This window comes from Osmerus eperlanus, chromosome 7 (genome assembly GCF_963692335.1).
Source record: "Osmerus eperlanus chromosome 7, fOsmEpe2.1, whole genome shotgun sequence".
Lineage (NCBI taxonomy): Eukaryota > Metazoa > Chordata > Actinopteri > Osmeriformes > Osmeridae > Osmerus > Osmerus eperlanus.
In genome coordinates, this window is record NC_085024.1 from 14,359,669 (window position 1) to 14,381,372 (window position 21,704).

General features: G+C 49.7%; 3 protein-coding genes across 9 annotated transcripts in view; all 3 read left to right on the top strand.

Moving 5' to 3' along the window:
- usp45 (ubiquitin specific peptidase 45) overlaps positions 1-7,800 on the top strand; it is a 36,605-nt gene extending 28,805 nt beyond the window's left edge. For all 4 annotated transcript variants that reach the window (XM_062465085.1, XM_062465084.1, XM_062465087.1 and 1 more), the window contains exons 15-18: positions 4,730-4,827; positions 5,078-5,164; positions 5,583-5,727; positions 6,288-7,800. In XM_062465085.1, coding sequence (XP_062321069.1) covers positions 4,730-4,827; positions 5,078-5,164; positions 5,583-5,727; positions 6,288-6,418 — 461 coding nt within the window. In that variant the 3' untranslated portion in view covers positions 6,419-7,800. The remainder of the gene's footprint in view (positions 1-4,729; positions 4,828-5,077; positions 5,165-5,582; positions 5,728-6,287) is intronic.
- Positions 7,801-8,747: 947 nt separating this feature from the next.
- Positions 8,748-15,612, top strand: pnisr (PNN-interacting serine/arginine-rich protein). Of its 3 annotated transcripts, none has more exons than XM_062465083.1 (12): positions 8,748-8,895; positions 9,458-9,579; positions 9,875-10,057; positions 10,260-10,492; positions 10,842-11,001; positions 11,150-11,340; positions 11,490-11,642; positions 11,799-11,898; positions 12,808-12,861; positions 13,259-13,453; positions 13,561-14,626; positions 15,229-15,612. In XM_062465083.1, the coding sequence occupies exons 2-12, from the start codon at positions 9,492-9,494 to the stop codon at positions 15,257-15,259; spliced, it is 2,454 nt and encodes an 817-aa protein (XP_062321067.1). In that variant the 5' UTR covers positions 8,748-8,895; positions 9,458-9,491; the 3' UTR covers positions 15,260-15,612. The 3 variants fall into 3 exon arrangements, with proteins under 3 accessions (XP_062321067.1, XP_062321064.1, XP_062321065.1); XM_062465080.1 differs by having other exon boundaries at positions 8,752-8,895; positions 9,436-9,579; XM_062465081.1 differs by lacking the exons at positions 8,748-8,895; positions 12,808-12,861 and having other exon boundaries at positions 9,436-9,579.
- Positions 15,613-15,837: 225 nt separating this feature from the next.
- On the top strand, positions 15,838-21,479 carry coq3 (coenzyme Q3 methyltransferase). 2 transcript variants are annotated; one of them, XM_062465105.1, is made up of 6 exons: positions 15,838-16,125; positions 16,309-16,464; positions 17,301-17,400; positions 18,698-18,973; positions 20,566-20,725; positions 20,861-21,479. In XM_062465105.1, exons 1-6 carry the CDS (start codon positions 15,944-15,946, stop codon positions 21,052-21,054), a joined length of 1,068 nt encoding a protein of 355 aa, XP_062321089.1. In that variant the 5' UTR covers positions 15,838-15,943; the 3' UTR covers positions 21,055-21,479. The 2 variants fall into 2 exon arrangements, with proteins under 2 accessions (XP_062321089.1, XP_062321090.1); XM_062465106.1 differs by having other exon boundaries at positions 16,327-16,464.
- Positions 21,480-21,704: the final 225 nt, after the last annotated feature.

The following is a 21,704-nucleotide window of genomic DNA, read 5'->3' on the forward strand; positions in this document are numbered from 1 at the left end:
TCGGTATAGCTTCCTAAACAACTATGGAATTCTACATTTGAGTTTTTTAGTGGATTTGCTTGAATCGTTGTCAGAAATGTTGGAATCAAAGACGACAGCCATCCACAGTGGCTATTTCTAACGCTAACGATGAAATGCACCGGCTCTTCAGACCTGGATCAGGTGCATCACGGAGCGGCAGCAGCACTCTGTCAGGAGTCTTAACCGAAATACTGCGGAGTTTGATATTGGGATTGCGCCATCACTTGGCTGGCATTAAGACGAGCTCCTGACAGAGTGCTGCTGCCGCTCCGTGATGCACCTGATCCAGGTCTGAAGAGCCGGCGCATTTCATCGTTAGCGTTAGAAATAGCCACTGTGGATGGCTGTCGTCTTTGATTCCAACATTTCTGACAACGATTCAAGCAAATCCACTAAACAACTCAAATGTAGAATTCCATAGTTGTTTAGGAAGCTATACCGACCCCCACTACTTGAGTCAAAAGTCCTAGATCAGTTTTTCAATTGATGAAACAAACTATCATTTAAATTAAAGCCAATGCCTGTGTGAATACCGTCCCGTGGCACTGGGGTTTTAACCGTTGACGTCTTTAATTAGCCGAGTGGTCTTTACACCCTTGGCTACTAACCTAAACTTCAATGCCACAAACTGAACTTGATGTCAATCTGTTCACAACATTTTCCAGTTGGGACTTTTAAGATCCTATTTGAGTGTAGGCCCCTTTGCCCGATGAGTGCCCGCACCCATTCACTGCAACGAAAGCTTCATGGATCCGACTCGGAATCTGAGTTTAGAGACGCTTGACAAAAAAAATTGTTTGGCGTGTGGTGCGTTTTGGAATTGTTAATGTGATGTGTTCCCATCGTATTTAAGTTTACAAAGAAGAGGTTTGTTAATGTGACTGTATACATATCTCACTCGTACTGGCTAATCAGCTAACATGTTAACCCTTTGATACACAAGCTATGCTTACCCCCTTTAATGCACAACATGGGTCTAAAATGACCCGCATTCATTTCCTATGACATTTCATGTATGGCTGAGTGTTTCTTTGCTATATCTTTAAAAATCAATTCATTTCATTATTTAATAATCCAATTATTACTTTATTTTGTTTTTGAGTATCACAAATTATTATTTTAATTGTTGTCTTTCTTACATTCTGAGCAAAAAACTTTTTGTGGTACTACATCAATTTTATAGACATGGGTCTAAAATGACGCATATGGATTCACTATGGAATTTGATAGAAACTTTGGATATTTGCAATTTGGAACATATTTACTGTGAATAGTTATTCACCTGCTACACATTTCACAGCTCAACCCTGCTGCTTTTAGGCTGGGAGATGTTCATCAGTGACAGCATCATTGAGGAGGTTCTGAAATGCAACAAGTTAGAGATGAAGAGCTGCAGCAGCAAAAGGGAAAGAGTGTAGAAGCATCAAACAGGAATTCATGGCCTCTATCAGTTTGATCCTCCTTGCAGGGGAGCACAAGAGCCTAAATGTGGCCTTGCGGGAGAGTTTTTGGATCCAATTGCAAAATCCAATGTATAAAGCCACCATGGGGCTAAAGAGATTTGAGGATATCCTCAGCTTCATAAAGTTTGATGATAAGAGCTCTTCTTGTGGCTGGGTGGTAGTTGCATTTAGTTTTTACTCCACATCTTTCCATCACCTCTTTAATATACTTTTGGAGCTGTGACTTGGCCTTCATGCGCCTGACAAGGTCCTTGTCTAGCTCCTTGATGAACTGCTGCTTGGTCACACCACCCATTTAATCATGGTGTTGTTGTAAAAGTTAGTGTAGGCATTGAGGGTGGCAACATCCAGCACATTGTGCCAGACAACTCTGTGTTCTCCACTTGCATGATTAGGTGCAAACTATCTGATCCATTGTGTCCACTCCTGATTTTATTTTGTTACAGTACTGGATCACAAAATGGTTGTCATCCACTGCTTTGCCATCATGCATGGTGCTCAGAAGGACAACAGCCTTTCCCTTCTTCAGCACATAGCTCACCAGTCAAGTTGCCATTGAATCCAAATTAAATGGCAACATGACCATGAAAAAATGTGGAACTTGGCATCTCCCTTCATTTGGATGTCTTTGTGACTCGTATGTTCGGCTTGTTCTGAAGAGTCCCCACAATGTTCAGGTTTTTGTCAATAAGCTTTCCAGTCAGAGGGACACTGGAAGGGTAGAACACTCAGTCTACCACATATGGAACCCTCACATCGCACATCCAGAATATTTTAATTCCACATTTTGCTGGCTTGCTGGGCATGTATGGCACACACTGCTCATCTCTGGTGACAAAGTTACTGGGAATGAACCGTCTTCTGCAATTAGCCAGGAAACAGTCACACACATACCTGAATGCTGCTATGAGATGTTTTTCTTGTTACAAAGCCCTGTTCCTCTTGTCATCAAAAGTCAAGCTGGTGATATCATATCTCTTTAGCCCCATGGTGGCTATACATTGGATTTTGCAATTGGATCCAAAAAAGCCACATCTAGGCTCTTGTCCTCCCCTGCAAGGAGGGTCAAACTGATAGAGGCCATGAATTCCTGTTTGATACTTCTCCACTCTTTCCCTTTTGCTGTTGCAGCTCTTCGTCTCAAAGTTGTTGCATTTCAGGACCTCATCAATAATGTCACTTGTGAACATCTCCCAGCCTAAAAGCATCTGTGTTGAGTTGTGAAATGTGTGACAGGTGAATAGTTATCCACAGTAAATATGTTCCAAGTTGCAAAAATTAACTAATATCAAAAATTCCTATAAAACTCCATAGGAATACATATGGGTCATTTTTGACCCATGTCTGTAAACTGAAGGTAGTAACACAAAAACAATGGTTGTTTATAAATTAAGAAAAAAAGAAGGAAAATAAGTATTTGTGGCAATAAAAAACTAGATATTTAATGAATACTTGGAATATTAAATTATGAAATTAGATGATTTCTAAAGATATGGCAAAGACACACTCAGCCATACATGAAATATCATAGGAAATGAATGCGGGTCATTTTAGACCCATGTTGTGCATTAGAGGGGTAGTGTTACAAAAATTATTTTTATTCCAAAAGTAAGAAAGAAAAAATGAAAATAAGGACTTGTGATGACCAAAAACAAGTTAATTGAGGAATACCTGGAATACTGAATGATTAAATATTTTTTTTGCGAAGATATAGAAAATGTTAACTCTCCCGGGTCACTTTAGACCCATGTTGTGTATCAAAGGGTTAAAGTAGCCTAGTATACATCCAAAGTCGCTGTCGTGAAACTAGCCTCATTTTCACAAAAGGCTTCGAGGTCAAATTAAAAACCTTTAAAAACGTCTACATTTAGCAAATATTATTGTGCACAAGTATTTTAGTATAGTTAATATGTAATTTAATTCCATAATTTCCCCAGGAATAACTGTAAAAACGTAATTCAGGAACGGGTCTGTCCTCCCTACAATAACGCCGCAGCATTTGGAGTATAAAATGTTAATAAAATGTTAATAAAATGTTATTAATGAGTCCAATGGCTTCATTAAGCCGCCCACTCTCTGCCATCTTATCATGTCACTCAGTCTCGTCTTGATAGGGAAGGTGGGCGTTAGCTACATCTACCCCAAATCCTTCTTCATGTGTAAGCCAATCAGGAACTGAGAATTCAGTACTACTTCCTTTTCAATCAAACTGCCTTCCGTTTCAATCAAACTCTCTCACATAGACAAGTATTCTCTCTCATATAGACAAGTATTCTCTCTCACATAGACAAGTATTCTCTCTCATATAGACAAGTATTCTCTCTGACATAGACAAGTATTCTCTCTCACATAGACAAGTATTCTCTCTCACATAGACAAGTATTCTCTCTCACATACACAAGTATTCTCTCTCACATAGACAAGTATTCTCTCTCACATAGATAAGTATTCTCTCTTACACATCCTGTTATTCTCTTACATATAATAACTTTCTGTTTCACACATACTATTTGTCTCTTACATATATTGTCATACTTTATTATGATGGTGCATATAAGACGGTATTTTTGTGTGTGTAAGAGAGTATGCCAGTTTATGTGCAAGAGTATAATGGTGTATATGTGAGAGTATAATGGTGTATATGTGAGAGTATAATGGTGTATATGTGAGAGTATAATGGTGTATATGTGAGTGTATAATAGTGTATATGTGAGAGTATAATGGTATGTATGTGAGAGTATAATGGTATATATGTGAGAGTATAATGGTATATATGTGAGAGTATAATGGTGTATATGTGAGAGAATAATGGTATATATGTGAAAGTATAATGGTATATATGTGAGGTCATGGCGTGTATGTGAGAGTATAATGGTGTATATGTGAGAGTATAATGGTATATACGTGAGAGTATAATGGTATATATGTGAGAGTATAATGGTATATATGTGAGGTCATGGCATGTATGTGAGACCAAGTATGAATTAAGGCCTATACGGCCTCTCATAGGTCAGCTCGCGCACACACACAGACACACACACGGACACAGACAGACACGCGCACTTATACTCACGTAGCAGGTCCGCACACACAGACACACACTTATACTCACATAGCAGGTCAGCACACACACGCTTATACTCACACAGTACACCAGGCACATACACACACCGTGAGTCGGACAGACATGCACACACACACTCTTAACTGAAAGCCTGAAATTGTTCTCTTTTCCGTGGCCTCAGAGAAGAAAGCTGAGAAGGTGTACACTAGCGCTCGCAAGCAGATCCTCATATCAGCACTGCCCCCTGTGGTCACGCTGCACCTCAAGCGCTTTCACCAGGTTAGTCTGTCTCCCTGCCACACACACTCTTATATACACGCACACAAACTCTTACTTACATACATACATAAATACACACTTATACACACTCATAGACACACACACACACACACACAAACTCTCAGCTTGTCTTTGGCCCTTGGCTGTGGTTCTGGGCTTGTGGGCTTGGGTTCTGGGCTGTGGCCCTGGGCTGTGGTTCTGGGCTGTGTGTCTGGGCTGTGTGACCGTGCGGTTGTGGTCCTGTGTGCAGGCAGGGATGAACCTGAGAAAAGTGAACCGCCACGTGGACTTCCCCCTGACCGTGGACCTGGCGCCCTTCTGCTCCGCCTCCTGCAAGGTGCTCGCCGCAACGCCCACCACTTCCTGTCACACACCCAACCTTCTTACAAAAGGACCTTCTCTCTTCCACACTCAAACGTCTACTCTCGAGAGGAACCCACTCTCTCTCTCTCTCACTGTGCTTCTCGTTTGAGATCTATAGACAAGGTTAACATCATAGTGAACACCGCTGTAAGGACCAGCTAAACAGACATGGTCTTTGTCAGGATTAACGAGGCTTTATTGGCATTCACCATAAGAGACTCGAGTGTATCGATCAGATGATGAACGCCGAAGAGACTTCGCTTCTAGCATGTTCTTCTGGCTACGTCTCAGTGTGAACTCGGACACCTGCGATAACACCTCTGACACGTGTGTGTGCGTGCGTGTGTGTGTGTGTGTGTGTGCGGATTTGTGTTTGTCTTATACCGGAGCAGAACCTGGTGTCGGGGGAGCGTGTTCTCTACAGCCTGTATGGCATCGTGGAGCACAGCGGCTCGATGCGGGGGGGCCACTACACGGCCTACGTGAAGGTGCGCCCCCCCCAGAGACTCTCGGAGCAGCCGCGTCGGAACCAGCCAGGTGAGGGTTGCCCCCTCTCCACACAATGCCTCCTTTTTCTTTCTATTTGTTTACGTCGTCGTAAGCCGCTACCGCCTTCCTCCACGCTAACCTTGAAGGAAGCGCTTGTGAGGCGAGGCGCACGGGGGGGTTTTGTCCGGCGGGGAGATGCAGAGATGTCATTTTCTCGTTCGGCTCTCAAGGAGAGCGGGGAGCTGAAATGCTCTAGGATGTCTCCCGGGTGCACTGTGAGCCGCCGTCCTTGCTGGTTAATTAGATAGCATAGAGCTCGGCACGCATTGTTCCGGATGCTTCTAAGACGAGGGGCACAGTGCGGCAACGCAGAAACCAACAGCTCAAATCCAAGAGTCAAAAAAACTCATTCCGACGTTCCACTTCTCGCTCCACTCTACCATCTGTTCGGTGTATTTCCCCTCTTGACCATCTTAGCATGCAGGCAGGTCTGGACAGGCCAAGGTCAAGTGACTTGGCTCTCTCCATCGGGTGTCCTATCTTCTCTGTACCAAGTGTGCTTGAGAGAAAGACATGAATACCATATAATGTGTGTGTGTGTTTTCCAGGTCCCAGAGAGGCCAGTGGGTCCAGCCAGGGTCAGTGGGTGTACGTCAGTGACACCACAGTTCAGACTGTCCCAGAGTCCAGGGTGCTGAGCTCCCAGGCTTATCTGCTCTTCTACGAGGAGCTGCTGTAAGACCCCCCCACTTTCCTACGACCCCTCTCCCTCCCCCCCTCCTCCTCCCCCACACAAAGGACCCCCCAGCCCCCGTAGGAACCCGGCCTAGGTCTGGAGTCAGGACTCGCTCTGCATGATGGGACTGGCTAGGGCCGGAGGACCCAGGCTCGCTGCATGCATGGCTGGACTGAGCAGCTTCACAGGCTGGGTGGATTTGCAAGGTCCTGGGCCTGGTCCTGGGCCTCGGATTCCCCGACCTCAGAATGGGCCTCCTCATCTTGCATCATCTGGGCCAGAGAGTTTGTTTATGTCCAGGTCCATCAGGGTGCCAGAAGGAGACGGGGAGGGAGTGCGTTTATCAATCAGCACCAATGACGAAAATGCAACAGTATTTATACTACAGCCTGTTGCTGTGATCTGGATTGTATTGTAGAGAATGTGCAAATGACTATGTGACTACCATTAGGATTATCATGAAGACTTTTGTTAAGATTGCCAAAGGTACAGGCAGAAGAGTATTTTCCTGCCTAGGGTGGACTGCAGTGTGCTGGAGTGCGTTTCAAACCAGAGTGTGTTCTTGGCAAACTATGGCCCCACAAACCAACACACAGAGACAAGGCCAGACTCCTGCCTAGATCCTCTGTGGTCACCTGACTGGACACTTTATTTCATTGAGTTTATTCGTCTATCCATCATAACACGGTTGAGACTGTGAAACAAACCTTTGGTTAAAGAGCTGAAAACTACAGTCACTGTCTTACTGTCAGATGAGCCGAATGCAGGCAAATGATTGGTCAATCTGACATTCTAACCCGTCTGAATCCTTTAGGTTCATTTTTTTTTTTTTTTTTACATTGTTCATTGTTTTTACTGAAATGGTGCACCTGCTGTTTGTTTTATTTTCTGTTGGTTTGTTTTGAAAAATTGCCAAATGATTGTGGTGGTGAGGCTCCTCCTCCTTGCTGACAGGTTAGTGATGCGTCCAGGGTGTGGTGGGCATGTCCCAGACCTCTCTTGTGCCTACGCTTCAGGTGAATGAGCATCTGCATGGTAAGAACATGTGTCAAGGTACACACACGTTAGCATACAGTACAGAGTCTACAGGCGGCGTGTGCGGGTGTCAGAGATGTATATATTTACGCTATACATATGCAAAGATACGCACAACAGAGTATTATATACGGGGCTCGTTAGTGGGCCTGTGTGTGTGTGTGTGTGTGTGTGTGTGTGCGCGTGTGTGAGTGTGTGTGTGAGTGTGGAGCAGCTGTCACTTGCTCTCCTGGGCTTCCTCTCTACGGCCGTGTGGTTTGGTTTCAATCATGAATCTAAAGTGGGGATGTATGAATCACAAATATATCAAAGCTAGAATAAATCTAACTTATGAACAAGTGTACAAGGGACTGCTGGGCTCCGCCTGTGTTTGTGCTGGTCTCTCCCTTGTCTTCAGCTCTATCTAGAGGCTACAGAAACAAAGAGAGGGAAGAGGCTTGTTTTTCCACTCTTTCTTTTTTCCGGAATGTGTGTCATCATGTTTCCCTTTTATGCAGACAGCAGGGGCAGCTATTAGAGCTGGCTGTCACTGCGGATCCCAGGGTGCCATCTTCAGTGCGTCGTCGCGGCGACGAGTGCGAGGCCGCGTTGTTTCGGGGACATGTTGTGAGCTGGTGAGGAGGAGGTGGGTGTGGGAGCTGGAAAAGGGCAACGTCGAATGGGATTCTGTCAAGGCAGCTCGCGACGTGACACCCTCCGCCAAGCTGCTAAGAGCGTACAGCATGGTGTCAAACCTACCGCCACGGACTCTGCAAATCTCTCCTGAAATGTGTCTGTTTTGAAGAGCAGGGCCACTGCTGAGGAGGGGTCACGTGTGATTAAATCTGTCTTAATGAAAGGCTGTCAGGCTACCCGTGGAAAATAGATGAGCAACAACTGTAAAGCTCATGTCTTTAAACAACCAGTAAGATGGAGTGCTTGGAATACTGCACTACCTGTTTAACCCAAACCAGGTTTGGTGTGACTTTTTGTTTGACTGGCTGACTGGCTTGGCTGCAGATGAGTACAAATGAGTGTTAAATAATAACCAAAATGCATAGATTTTCGAAGTTGCATTATAATGAATCCATTGTAAGAAGAGAAGGAGGTTCTTAATAAAAACAATACGGATGGCAAATTAATGTAGTGGTAATACATTTGTAACCTATTATTAACCATATGTTCAAATTTCTTATCAGAACATTATGTTCATCATACTAGAGTGTAATAGTATGCGCTTCAGATTTGTTTTTAAAATAACTGTTGTAATTGTAATTTGTACATTTTTGTGGAGGCTACGGATGCGAGGGTGTTAATGTACTGCGCGTTTGCAGCATGCTCTCGCGGACACGCGTAATCTCCGTTGCTCGTGCTAGTCGCGATTTGAAGCTCCTCCTTCACATTTCTATTTCCAGGTTGTAGCCATTTTGAGAGCTAAACGGTGCGGAAGAGCTAACTTGGAAGAGGTGGGAAAACATTATTGTTGTTGAGACGAGCCTACTTTGTGGTGTAGGATTTCAGTTGCTTTTATGGTTGGATAATACAATTCTAAAACATTTGTTAGCCCACGTTACTGATTTCAAATCATTGGCCAACGTTAGCCATGCTACTTGCTAGCGTAGCTTCCATGGGCCGTTCATCTATCCAGCTAGGTAGCTACAATTTAATGCGCTGAAAGCCTTTTTCAATAAGGCCCAGAAATGTGTCTCACTGCAGGATAGCTAATGCACAATTCACTGTAAGCCATATGGATAGTTGTGAAGTGTATCTTGGCATATTTTACATGCATGCATAACAAATCATCGCGAAACAAACAACGCAATTTAGTTCATTTTGGCCCCTCGGTCCGACCTGTAAACAGTTGACGTAGCAAGTTAGCTCTCGCTGGCTAGCTATATAGCTATATCATTGTAGGTATCAGAAACGTCTGCGTATGTTGTTTACTGTATTTGAAACCAGCTTTGAAACCTAATAACCTACACGGATCCCTGTCCGTCCTTACACAGATCACATGATATCTCTACCCAGGTTGTTAGATAGGAACCACAGTGAGCACAGCAAGATGTGGGACCAGGGTGGTCAGCCCTGGCCGCAATGGCCGCTGAGCCAGCAGCAGTGGATGCAGACTTTCCAGCACCAGCAGGACCCAGGTGGGTGATGTCACCTACTCAGAACCCTACACGAAGCCCAGAGATGGATAGAGATACTCATCACCAAGCTGAGCTAGCTACTGTGGCTAGCTATGTCACACAGTTGCATGTAGAAATGACAAGACCTTTGGCCTCCTATACTTTCTCATTGCAGGAAATTAATTAGACATGTAGCTAGTAACATGTTCATAAACCACCTCGAACCACCTGCTGATGTTTGAAGTCAAGTCTTGTGATAAACACACTCCTCTCAAGTGAACAAACTCACCGTTGTTCCTGTGGTTGTCATTTGTAGGCCAGGTAGACTGGGCCGCGCTAGCCCAAGCCTGGATCGCCCAGAAGGACTCTACAGGCCCGGCCGTGGACCCGGCAAACCTCCAGCCCAATGGCCAGGAGCCTCCTGGATTGGACCCAACACCCCCCAGCAACCATGGGCCCTTCCAGGCCGACCCTACCTTCGGCCGGATGTGGCAGCCTGGTAGAGACCCTGCCTAAATCTTCAGAGTATAGCATTAGCAATGCTAATTAATAATAATTAGCAATTAGTACAACGTTAGCTTCAAACTGAAGAGCGGGTCCAGATTTGCATGCAGCTAACCAAAAACACACAGTTAGCAATTTCTATTTTGTTGGTATATGACATGTCTGTAAATTGTACGTGTGTCTCCCTCCTCCCCCAGAATGGAGCATGCATAGCCAGCCCCCCCCTCCACCCCCAGAGCAGGCCTGGATGCCCCCAGGGACGGGACCTATGGATGTGGTGGCGCCCTCGGAGGACAGCAACAGCCAGGACAGCCTGGAATTCAGCTCCGACGGTCCCCACGGGGCCTACCCCCCGAACAGCCATGGGTATGGGGCTCAGCCCGACTGCTACGCCACGGCCCCCATGGCCATGAACCAGTTTGATTATCAGGTATGCAGACATGCACAGGAGGAACCTTGAGTTTTGGTTTTTGGGGGTTTTTTTCTCAGAAGAGTGGGTTCTGTAGGCGGAGAGGCGTAGCCGGAGTCTCTTGTTTGTCGTCCCAACATCCGCTCTCTTCGCAGTGATGATGATTATGATGATGATGATGAGGAGGAGGAGTGTAAATGTCCAGCTAGCCACAGAACCGGCAGTTAAACGATATGTAGCTAAGCGGGGGGGCAGCTGAAAGTAATATAATGAACCCCCCCTGCCCTCCCAGGGCTCCAGACTGCTCTAGCCAGTCTCGCTGGACCAGCTCCCGTGATAACTTCCTCGCTCGCTCTCTCTCTCTCTGCAGCATGGAGCAGCGGGCAACTATGGCCCCACCCCGCCAGGCTTCCACCCCCCCTACTGGCAGGGCCCCCCCCAGGGCAGGCGAGACAGACCCCCGGGCTTCAGGGACCGCCAGAGGTCCCCCATCCAGCTGCCTGTTAAGCAGGACAATGCTGCTGCTCTGGGTGAGAGACCTCTACCACAAACACACAGACAAGCTTACATATTGCACACACACACAAAACACCGTCACTGCCTTAAAAATGACACGCCACGCCCCCCCCCCCGCTTAACCCGACTGTGTCGTTGGGAAACGGCCGTCTCCGTCCCCAGACGCGGTGAAGAGGCGCACGTTGCCGGCGTGGATCCGCGAGGGCCTGGAGAAGATGGACCGGGAGAAGCAGAAGAAGCTGGAGAAGGATCGCATGGAGAAGGAGAGGGCCAAGATGGCCAAGGAGGAGGGGAAGACAGGCGGGCCGCCGGAGGAGGAGGGAGACCCCCGCATCCCCCGCAAGAGCAAATTCGTAAGAGAGCCCCCTCTCCTGCTACACACCCCCACAAGCCTCTCTCATGTTCACCCCCACCCCGGCCCCTAGATAGCGTTCCCCATGGCGACCGTGGTACCCCGTGGTGGTTGTTGATGGCCATCTTCTCTCCCCTCTGCCTGCTTCAGGACAGCGACGATGAGGAGGGCGACGAGGAAGAGGCCGGGGAGGTCGAGGAGAGAGGCCCCGCAAAGAACGATGCGAGGAGCCGTAGCCCCTCCCCTGCCCAGGAAGGCCTCAGCGAACCAGAGATGACCGATGAAGAGCGAGACTTCCAATTGGTACGTTTCACCGCGCGTCAGGCTTGTTTCCCCGGGTGGTTAGGCTCCAGCCGTGTTTAGATTTAACTAACAACACGTGAGCCAAGCCGATCATGTGTCCGGCACCTGCCATAGAAGGTGCTCTAATGTGCTGGAGCGCTCCGTGTCTCTCCTCAGATGGTCCTGACCAAGACCCTGCTGACGGAGATCCTGCTGGAGGTCACCAACGAGGAGATCCAGCACGTGGCCAGAGACACGCACCGCAAAGCCACCAAAGGTCCGCTCCGTCCCCTCCTCTCTGTGTTCCTCCCTGCTCCACCCCCTTCCCCAGCCTCGTCACCACCCCCTCCCCTGCCCCCCCCCCCCTGCTCCACCCCCTTCCCCAGCCTCGTCACCACCCCCTCCCCTGCCCCGCCCCCCCCCCCTGCTCCACCCCCTTCCCCAGCCTCGTCACCACCCCCTCCCCTGCCCCCCGCTCCCCCCTCCAGCCTCTTTTCCAATCTGCCTCGGCCCTTCTCTCCCCCCTTGTCCCACACAGCCCTCCGGGCCTGACTCCCAGACACCAGTCTCTCAGTCTGCAGAGCGTGTACATTCCGTGTGTTGTGTTCACAGTCTCTTTTGAAGTGTCCCAGTGCAGCCTTCTGTGTGTACGAGGTTGGCTGAGTCGTGTGGCGCCATCTTACAGCCTCAGCCAGCCTCTGTGGCAGCAGTGGATGATGGGTGGATGAGGGAGTGAGGGAGGAGGGGGAGCGGAGGAGAGCCCGGGATGTCACATGAGTCCTCGTGCCAGCTAAGACTCTCCTCAGCACCCTGAGTCGGAGCCTCTGACTGCAGGCCGGCTCCGAGCAGCTCTCCCCTGCCCCCCCTCCGCCGCACCCCTCCCTCAACACAGACAACCGAAGTGGCCAGTGCTGCACTGACTCTCCCGTCCCGCCATGTTTTGACAAGTTTGAATGTGTGACGCAACTTTGGTTGTCGTCGTTGTTTTGTTTTCTTTGGTGTGTTTTTTTTTTTTTTTTTTTGCCCGTTAACCCTTCTCTTCTCTCCACTGTGTTCTCCTTGTGTCTCTTCACGCACGCCCCGGGCTGCCGTGCGGACCGTGCGTTGTCTCTTGGCTCTGATGATCAGACTATGGTGGCTGTGTGTGTGTTAACATGTTGCTCCTGTTGTTGATGTGAATCAAAAGCTCCTGCCAAACAGCTGGCACAGTCAAGCGCACTGGCTTCTCTGACTGGCCTGAGTGAGTACCCCCCTCCTTTCTTTCCTGGGGGGGGATGCGGGAGGGGAGGATGGGAGGGGAGGGGTGGGAGGGCGGAGTGTTGTATGTGGGGGAAGGTGTCTCAGAGCTCCAGCCTAGTCTCGTCGCATCCGTTCTAGTCATTTCCGAGGCCGATGCAGGCTCTCCTAGACTTGAAGAGTTTTGGGTGTTGTTGCAGTGTGTAGTACTCAGATGTCGTACTCAGAATGCATGCCTGCTAACAGTAAGTGTCTGGGTTTCAGGTGAAGCTTAGCTAGGAAGACAAGCCATGGGGGGGTTGTCTATGGGGTGGTGGGACTGGGGGGGGGGTGGGGTGTGTGAGAGTCTTGTGCCTGGCGGCTCCTCTGTGCTCACGCGGCGGGGGGCTCTGTTGTGGCAGGCGGACTGGGGGACTACGGCTCGGAGGAGAGCGAGGACGAGGAGCCGCCCAGCGCCCGGGCCTCCGAGTCGTCGGACACGGACGAGGAGGAGCTGCACCTGCGCATCCAGGAGAAGCAGGACGCCTTCCGCCGCAAGGAGAGGGAGCTGCAGGCCCAGCTGGAGAGGCAGGCGCAGGAGGCCGCCATAGCCCGGGGTGAGGCAACCAAAATATGACGAAAACAAACTAAATATTAATAGTTTGGTATGACGTACTGTTATCTGAGGTAACCGTGGTGACTGTGTTTCTTCCCTCCTGTACAGAAATGGCTTTGGACAGAGTGAGCAGAGAGAGGGCTGAGTATGTGGAGGGCCAGCTAGACAGTCTGCAAAAACAGGAAGTCAGGGAGAGGGAGGCGGAGCCCGCGCTAGAGAGGCGAAGGTCACGCAGCGAACAGGAAGCCAGCGAGGTTAGGGGGGCGGGGCGAGGAGGGAAGCGGGCCGGCACAGTCTCCCCTAGCAACGGACGCAGCAGCTCCTCCCACTCCAGCTCCAGCCGTTCCAGCAGCCGTTCCTCCTCCCATTCCTCCTCCTCGGCCTCCTCACGCTCCTCCTCGCGCTCCTCGTCCCCGCGCAGGAAGAGGAGGCGCAGCAGCCGCTCCTCCTCCCACCGAGGGAGCCGCCACAGCGGCAGCCGCCATCGCCATGGTGACAAGGCCCAGGAGAGGAGGCGGGACCGGAGCGAACGCAGCTCCTCAAGGGAGCGCCGGGCCAGCAGGGGGCGCAAGAGCAGGTCTGAGGACCGGGCCAGCCGCAGCAGGGAGAGAGACAGGGGGAAGGAGAGGGAGAAGGAGAGGGAGCGGGAGAAGGAGAGAGAGAAGGAGAGAGAGAGGGAAAAGGAGCGGGAGAGGGAGAAGGAGAGGAAGCGAAGCAGAGAGCGCAGGGACAGCTACAGCAGCAAGCACAAGCAGAAGGCCTCCAGCAAAGACAGGGAGAGGAGGAAAGACAGGAGCCGCAGCCAGGACAAGGACAAGAAGAAGAAAGAGAAGGAGAAGGAGTCTGACAGGAAGAAAGACAAGCAGAAGGCCAGGGAGAAAGAGAGGGACGTAGTGGTGGAGGAGAGCAACGGGAAGTCCAGGAGGCGGAGGGAGAGCGAGCAGGCAGAAGCCCCGAGCGACAGGGCGCCCCGGCAGGAGAGCAGGGCCAGTAAGAAGGGCTCCGCCAAGCCTAGCAAGAGACACTCGGACTCCGAGGCCAGCAGGTCTAGCCCTGAGCTTAGCAAAGAGAAGAAGTCTAGAAAATCCAAACGTAGTCGCTCCAGGTCGACGGAACGTTCTCACAGGTCTGGTAAGAAGGCAAGCCGCAAACACAAGTCTAAGTCACGATCAAGGTAGTATTCATTTTTCTCCATCCCTCTTTTTCTAATAATCTATGTCTATTGTGTGTCTGGATGTATGCGTCAAGGCCTTTTAGCCAGTGGTATTTGTAAGAACTATTGCCAAGGGCTCTCGCTCAAGGGCTATTTTTTGAAAAACTTTTTCTGAAGAAACTACCTCCTAGAAACCGTTCGCTTTTCAGATAATCATGGCCATTTTTGTACAATTCTGCACCAGCATAGTTAACCTCCCGTTCATAGGGGGGCGCTAGGCCCCATGTGTTATGTGTTTAATATGACGAGCTCAGTGCTGTTCAGCTGCCCAGCCTGCCTCATGCAGAGCCCTAGAGAGCAGCGAGGCCTGTCTGGGGTGTGCTGTGCTGTTCAGCTGCCCAGCCTGCCTCATGCAGAGCCCTAGAGAGCAGCGAGGCCTGTCTGGGGTGTGCTATATGCTTGTCCTTGTTCTGTGTGTGCGTATTTGTAGAGTTTTAAGCGTGTGTCTTTTACTCTGTGAGAGAGAGAGAGTGTGTGTGTGTGTGTGTGTGTGTGTGTGTGTGTGAGAGAGAGAGAGGAGCAGCACTAAGGCCCCCTCCCCCCCTCCTGCGTCTCTCCTCCAGGTCCAGGTCTCCGTCTCGTCGCCGACGCTGAGGAGATCATGTCTGTGCCCCTCTTAAATTCCATGAGTTTAACAGGCTTGTCTCATTGTCGAGGCAACAGTGTAGGTGGACTCTCCAGACCCCTCCCCCTACCCTCCTGCTCTCTTTCTTTCTCTCTACCCATCTTCCTCTCCATTTCTCCCCCTTCTACTTTGTAAATATGTGTTCTTTTTAAGTGAAGCCTGAAAACAGGACATTTTGAATGCTAGGGTTTTGCCTTGTATCATGCAAAGCGAAGTGCTTTGTAAGTGTGTAGAATCTCTAAAGGTGTATTATTTTAAACCATAACAGAATTAACAGAAATCACAATGTTGATGTAATCCAATAAAAGTGAAATGGTCCCTTTCCCTGTCTGCACTGGTCTGTTTGAACCAACTTTGACCCAAATAACTCCCTGAAAATGTTTGTTTTAATCAAGTTATTAAAAGTATTGTCTGAAATTGTAAATTATAAACATTGTATCACTTTTCATTACATTATATCTCCACTGATGAATGAAACGCGTGCTCCTCCAGTTTGTAAACAGACACGTGGTTGGCCGTTGCTGCTAAGACTAGGAACTATTTTTGTAATGATCCGTGTTTCCAGTCGGAAGAAAGCATAATGGGGACACGGTCACATTGACTGGTCTGTCCGATACATACAACGCTAAATAATAAGTATATATTTAAGCAATATGTATTGTAAGAAGTTTGGGGAGCTCGTGCAAGGGATATGTACCACAAGTTTGAAGAGAGACGGGGCTGCGTCGAGAAGGAGAGTGTTCAGCTGGACCTCAGTATGTCAACGGCGCACTCTGCTTCTCAACCGTCGCGCATATCCAGCTGTCCAACTACGCCCGGTACCAAACCATGTCAGGTAAAACATCTACAGCATGAACCATCAACTGTTAATGACTCGTATGCTTTTATCCAAGCCAGGTCAAAAACTATAGAATACACTGTAGGATTACTTTAATCAAGTGTGAGTTGACTACTTTTCACTCACTAGCCTATTACCAAAAGTGGTGCACATTATCATCAGTCCGGTTAACGTGAACAGCCTGTCGTATACCTGCAGGGCCTGCTACGCCTCGCAGTCCACCGTGGACCCAGACGAGGTGAAGAAGTTCCAGGCGCTGGCCAGCAAGTGGTGGGATGAACAAGGGGAATTTGCAGCCCTCCACTCCATGAACGACTTACGGGTGCCTTTCATACGGTCTGTGCGTTTGTCTGAAGCCAATGACTAACAATTGGTCACTTCAGCTTTTGACAATTTTACAGAGACCATTCAGGGTCTGTTGAGGGGATGGCCACAGGGTGGATTGTTACGACAGATATCAAATCAAAGCGACAGAGAGCCTCCACATCAGCACTGTGCTAGAAAAGTGGAGGGGGTGCAGTATTAAGGAGAGAGGAGATGGGGCTATTTTAACCGATTTGATCTGCTGCCCTGACCCCATCAACTCTGCGCTGGCCATCCAGCCTATAATACCCCAACACCCCATGTCCTGTTGATGGGTTGCCTTAGTGACAGCTGATGTGGCCACACCCTCCAGGCAAGACCCTGCTGTTGCTGGGCTGTCAGATAAAGAACATCAAGCTGTTGTTACACTGATAGGTGTGTCATCCCAGCACCGGATCTGTGTGGAGATGGACTGACAGGCTGGGGTTGGGGCCAATTGTTTTTGCTCTGTAATGTACCTAGGGGATGATATTCAAGCCTATTTGTCATCGCAACAGTGGCCGGGGGGTACTGGGACAGAGGGAGGTGTCAGAAACATGGAGCACAACAGGCCTTCACCCACCCCAAACAGGCCTTCACCCACCCACCCCACCTCTTCTACCCTCCCTATCCTACCTCTTTTCTGGCTCCACCTCAACCCTGCCCCCCCCCCCTCACCCCAGTGTGGAAGAAGCCCATTGACTTCAGTGCATTCCACCTCCAGCGCTGTCAGACTGTCGCAGCGACAGGGAGCACAGACTCGCAGACTAGTTCAGGTAGTGATCTCGGACCTCGGGGACTTCCTATTGACCTCTGACCTCTGTCCACAGGGACAACCTGATGAGTGTCCACGGGGTGCGCCACCCCGGGAAACCCCTCGCCGGCCTACGCATCCTGGACATGGGCTGTGGAGGAGGCCTCCTCACAGAGGTAGCACCGCCGCGTGTGCGCGCGTGTGTGTGTGTGTGCGCGCGCGTGTGTGTTTCTCAGAAAGCAGGACAAGTGGGAAGGGAGTGTTCAACAAGGAGATAGGCTGCCGTCTTCCCACCATCCCATGCGTAGCTGTTTCGGTGTTCCAATCGTTCGAATCACCAGCATTCAGATCACATCCAGCTCTCCTGGGAGGTTCCTCCTCAGTTGTCGGCTGTTAGACGCGGCCCTGCGTGTACCAGCGTCCAGAAATACACCCAGGCGTCGGCCTCAGCGCTGTGCTCTGCTGACGTGACCGGTCGCGGTTTGGTGGAAGGGACAGTCGGTACTTTACTGTTGTTTACGTGTTGGTTAGTTTGGATATCTATCTATCAGACGTTGCTTTCTGCTGTGGACGGACCAGCTGTTAGGGCTGATGCGAGCAGACAGCATCAGGTCCCATTATCGCTGTCTGTCACCCACACACACAATGTACTGTACACACTGCGTGTGTGTGTGTGTGTCACAATCCTGTGGCGAGGGACGTTCCCTTCACAGGAGATCAGCTGTGGAGGGCTGACGAGACTGGGGGAGGACAGTGTGGATTTCTCTCTCCGACACGTGACATTTGGTCTGTTTTGTCTTCCACCCATAAGGGGGCGACAGATCCCCAGCTTCCGTTAACAATGCAGTGAAATAGTATGCAGTGTCAGAGTGGGCTCTGACAGTGTCGTCTTATATTGCGATGTAGAGTCCTTCATCTGCAGCGCCAACCAGACAGCTCTTTAGCGCCATCTGCTGGCAATTAGTTTATCCTTTTTATATCAAAACATTGTTTTTATTTTCATACAATGAACAAAAGACATGAGGTCGATCAGTTGCATCAGGTGATGTGAAAGTCTACCATTCTGTGATGAACAACTCCCATGTTAAATTGACTATATTTTCAGTTGTCAGACTCTGTTAGTCGGATGTGTATCCTGTTTAGACGAGCACTCTTCTCCCTTTTCTTTCTTTAATCAGCAACAGAATGTCATATTTTCTGTACTGTAGGCTGTTTATAATATCTATCCATTGGTTCAGGGTTGGAGACAAAAAGCAGTGTCTTGCCTTCTTGCTTGCTACTATGATCATTTTCGATAAGCATTTGCTTACATCCAGTTCCTGAGCTATGTTTCCTAGGGAGAGAGAGAAAGTGAACTAAATGTCTAGTTCTCTTTACCACTTTGGCATTATGTAATCTGGTGAGTTGCTGTGGTCCATCTGGACTAACACTGTACTCATCACCCTCCCTCCCTCCCTCTCTCTCCACCCCCAGCCCCTAGGCAGACTGGGGGCAGACGTGTTGGGTATTGACCCGGCAGCCAACAGCATCGGCACAGCAGAGCTCCATACCTTCCGAGACCCGGAGCTGCAGGGGCGTGTCACCTACCGGGCCTGCACCCTGGAGGAGCTGTCGCAGGGCCTGGAGGGGGAGGGGGGGGAGGTGGGGGAGGGGGAAGAGGAGTCGTTCGACGCAGTGGTGGCGTCTGAGGTGGTGGAACACCTGGCTGACCTGGACACCTTCGCCCTCTGCTGCGGCCACGTCCTGAAGGTAGCTCACGTGACCTGCTGCCTGCCGCAAAGTCATCATGTGATGCTCTGTCTTATTGTCATATGAGGAGGAGTGTGTGAATGTGTGTGTGTGTGTGTGTGTGTGTGTGCGTGCGTGCGTGAGTGTGTGCGTGTGCCCACCAGCTCCTGCACACGCTCTATTAGCCCTATATTTGTGTCTTTGCTGTTAGTACTGTGTGTGTGTTCACCAGATGTGTGGGTCAGTGTGTTGGGAGGCCAGCACCTCTTAATCTCCTCTAATGCCTCATCTTGTTAGAGCCGCAGCCTTACAGTGCGTTCACACTGCAGCGGAGCGGGCGGCGCGTGGCGTCGGCTTCCAATTCATTTTCAATGAAACCAGGCGTTGACGCTCGCGTAGGGCATTGTGGGAAGGCGAGTTGGATTTTCTCAACTTTATGTAAATGAGGAGCGTGAAAACGCTAGCGTTGGCCAATCGGATTGTTTTCTTGTTTCTTGTAACGTAGCAACCTTTGGTCATGATAAACATTTCTAGGTTTCACAATTTCAAGATGGAGGAGAAACTTTTCGTATGTGTCTGCACACCCAGTTCTGTTCAGAACAAAGTTACTAATGTGACGAGCCTGAATTTAAAGATTACATTAAACTAATAATGCATGGTGCATGGTTGCCGATGTCGTCATTGTTCCTAGTGTGTTTTTATAGCCTACTTTTAAATTCAGTCTCGTCACATTACGTGACTGTTCTGTGCCACTGCTAGCCCAGCCTACAAACGACTGGTTGAGTGACCGGTGGCGTAACATGTATTCTACTGTAATCTTGCACTAGTAAAATCTTGCACTTACATAAATGTTGTGTAAAAGTGGTATTTTGATCGATATTGTGAGTACATGAACCCAAATCTGCACGCTTGGCCATGACTACAACAGTGACCTTAGAGAACTACAACTCTGTATTAACTTGTCTAACACGCCCCCGAGCGTGGTGTACTGTGGGAAGGCAAGCGATGCAGAGCGTTAAAAAACGCTGCAGTGTGAACGCACTGTTACTCAGGTTGCAGTCTATTCTATCTGACTGGAGCAGACCCTGTTAAGCTGAGCTGAACCACGCGATTACGCTATGTTGCATTGTTTATTAGTAAACAGTAGAGGTCAGGAGGATCAGTAGATATCTTGAGAGAACAATGTAGACCTGTAGAGAGCACAATAGCACAGTAGAGAACACAGTGAATCGGTGAACTACGGTTTGGATAGACTTTCCCCTGTCTTGTGGCTGTTCCATTAACACCTCCCTCTGCTCCCCTCCTGTGGCTGTTCCACTAACACCTCCCTCTGCTCGCCTCCTGTGGCTGTTCCACTAACACCTCCCTCTGCTCCCCTCCTGTGGCTGTTCCACTAACACCTCCCTCTGCTCCCCTCCTGTGGCTGTCCACTAACACCTCCCTCTGCTCGCCCCCTGTGGTTGTTCCACTAACACCTCCCTCTGCTCGCCCCCTGTGGCTGTTCCACTAACACCTCCCTCTGCTCGCCCCCTGTGGCTGTTCCACTAACACCTCCCTCTGCTCGCCCCCCGTGGCTGTTACACCAACACCTCCCTCTGCTCCCCTCCTGCCAGCCCGGAGGCTCTCTCTTCATCACCACCATCTCCAAGACCAACCTGTCCTACGCCCTGGCCATAGTGGCGGCAGAGCGGGTGCTGGGCATCGTGCCCAGCGGTACCCACGACTGGGACAAGTTCATCACCCCTGTGGACCTGGAGCGCCTCCTGGAGTCCAGTAGGTCTCCCGCATCTTCGTCATCCACTTCCTGTTTCCCTCCTGTTTCTTCCTGTTCGTCTTCCTTCTCCGACCCCTCTAGGTCTCCCTTTTGTTATTGATGCATTCTTCCGGATGTCTCTCTTCCTCCCTCAGATGGTTTTAGTGTGGAGAGTATCCAGGGAATGCAGTACAACCCTGTGTCTGCGGGGTGGAGCTGGACGCAGAGCACCAGCGTCAACTACGCCCTGCACGCCGTCAAGAGGAAGGAGGAGCCCCCTCCCGGCCACACCCAAACAGGCCCCGCCCACACTGGAGGCAGAGACGCACCCCCTTCTGGACACAACTGAGGGCGAGGGAGGGTGAGGGGGCATAGGAGGGGGAAGACTGGGATGGAGGAGGGAGGACTGGAGCATCTGGAAGGTTCTTCCCCGGAGGTCGACTGTAGGAGATGTTCCGGAGCAGACCTGGAGGATGAGAGGATGGAAAGACGGGGCGGGGGATGGAACAGAGCTCGTCTGGACAGTCCCTGTGTGTCTTGTTGGCAGGTTGGTGATTTTTTGAGCCAGCAGACTCCAGACAGCAGTGCTGAGCTGGTGTGACCTTGTTTGAAGCGCACACTGCTGCCCGCTGTCTCGAAGAATCACCATGAGATGAGCTGAAGTCCGAGTGTTCACGGCCATGGTGGCCACGTTTTATCTCTGGGCGAGAGGTTAGATGTATACTGTTCAAAAGGAAAAAGACAGAATCATGCCTAATAAACAGATGAAACATGTATGGATTTCATCATTTACCTCTCCATCCAGTTCTTATCTAAAGCCCTCCAGGCTGGCTGGCTGGTCCACACTGGTCTAGGTCTTCGTACACATCAACTGTCTCTCTGGTTTGCCCATAGTATAATCGATGGTTCCATTCACTGCACAAGATATCTACCACATAATTACACGCTCCATCAAAAGAAGTGTTGTTTCATAATTAATGGTTGCGTAGGAGGCCCTGT

What these genes read in the sequence shown, in the direction of transcription:
- pnisr (XM_062465080.1), top strand. Translation starts at nt 9,441, where the DNA reads ATGATATCTCTACCCAGGTTGTTAGATAGGAACCACAGTGAGCACAGC. An exon ending in CGGCCGGATGTGGCAGCCTG is followed by an intron (nt 10,058 to 10,259) that starts GTAGAGACCCTG and finishes CTCCTCCCCCAG; the next exon opens with AATGGAGCATGCATAGCCAG. An exon ending in TGAACCAGTTTGATTATCAG is followed by an intron (nt 10,493 to 10,841) that starts GTATGCAGACAT and finishes CTCTCTCTGCAG; the next exon opens with CATGGAGCAGCGGGCAACTA.
- coq3 (XM_062465105.1), top strand. Translation starts at nt 15,944, where the DNA reads ATGTATTGTAAGAAGTTTGGGGAGCTCGTGCAAGGGATATGTACCACA. An exon ending in GCTGCGGCCACGTCCTGAAG is followed by an intron (nt 18,974 to 20,565) that starts GTAGCTCACGTG and finishes CCCTCCTGCCAG; the next exon opens with CCCGGAGGCTCTCTCTTCAT. An exon ending in GGAGCGCCTCCTGGAGTCCA is followed by an intron (nt 20,726 to 20,860) that starts GTAGGTCTCCCG and finishes TTCCTCCCTCAG; the next exon opens with ATGGTTTTAGTGTGGAGAGT.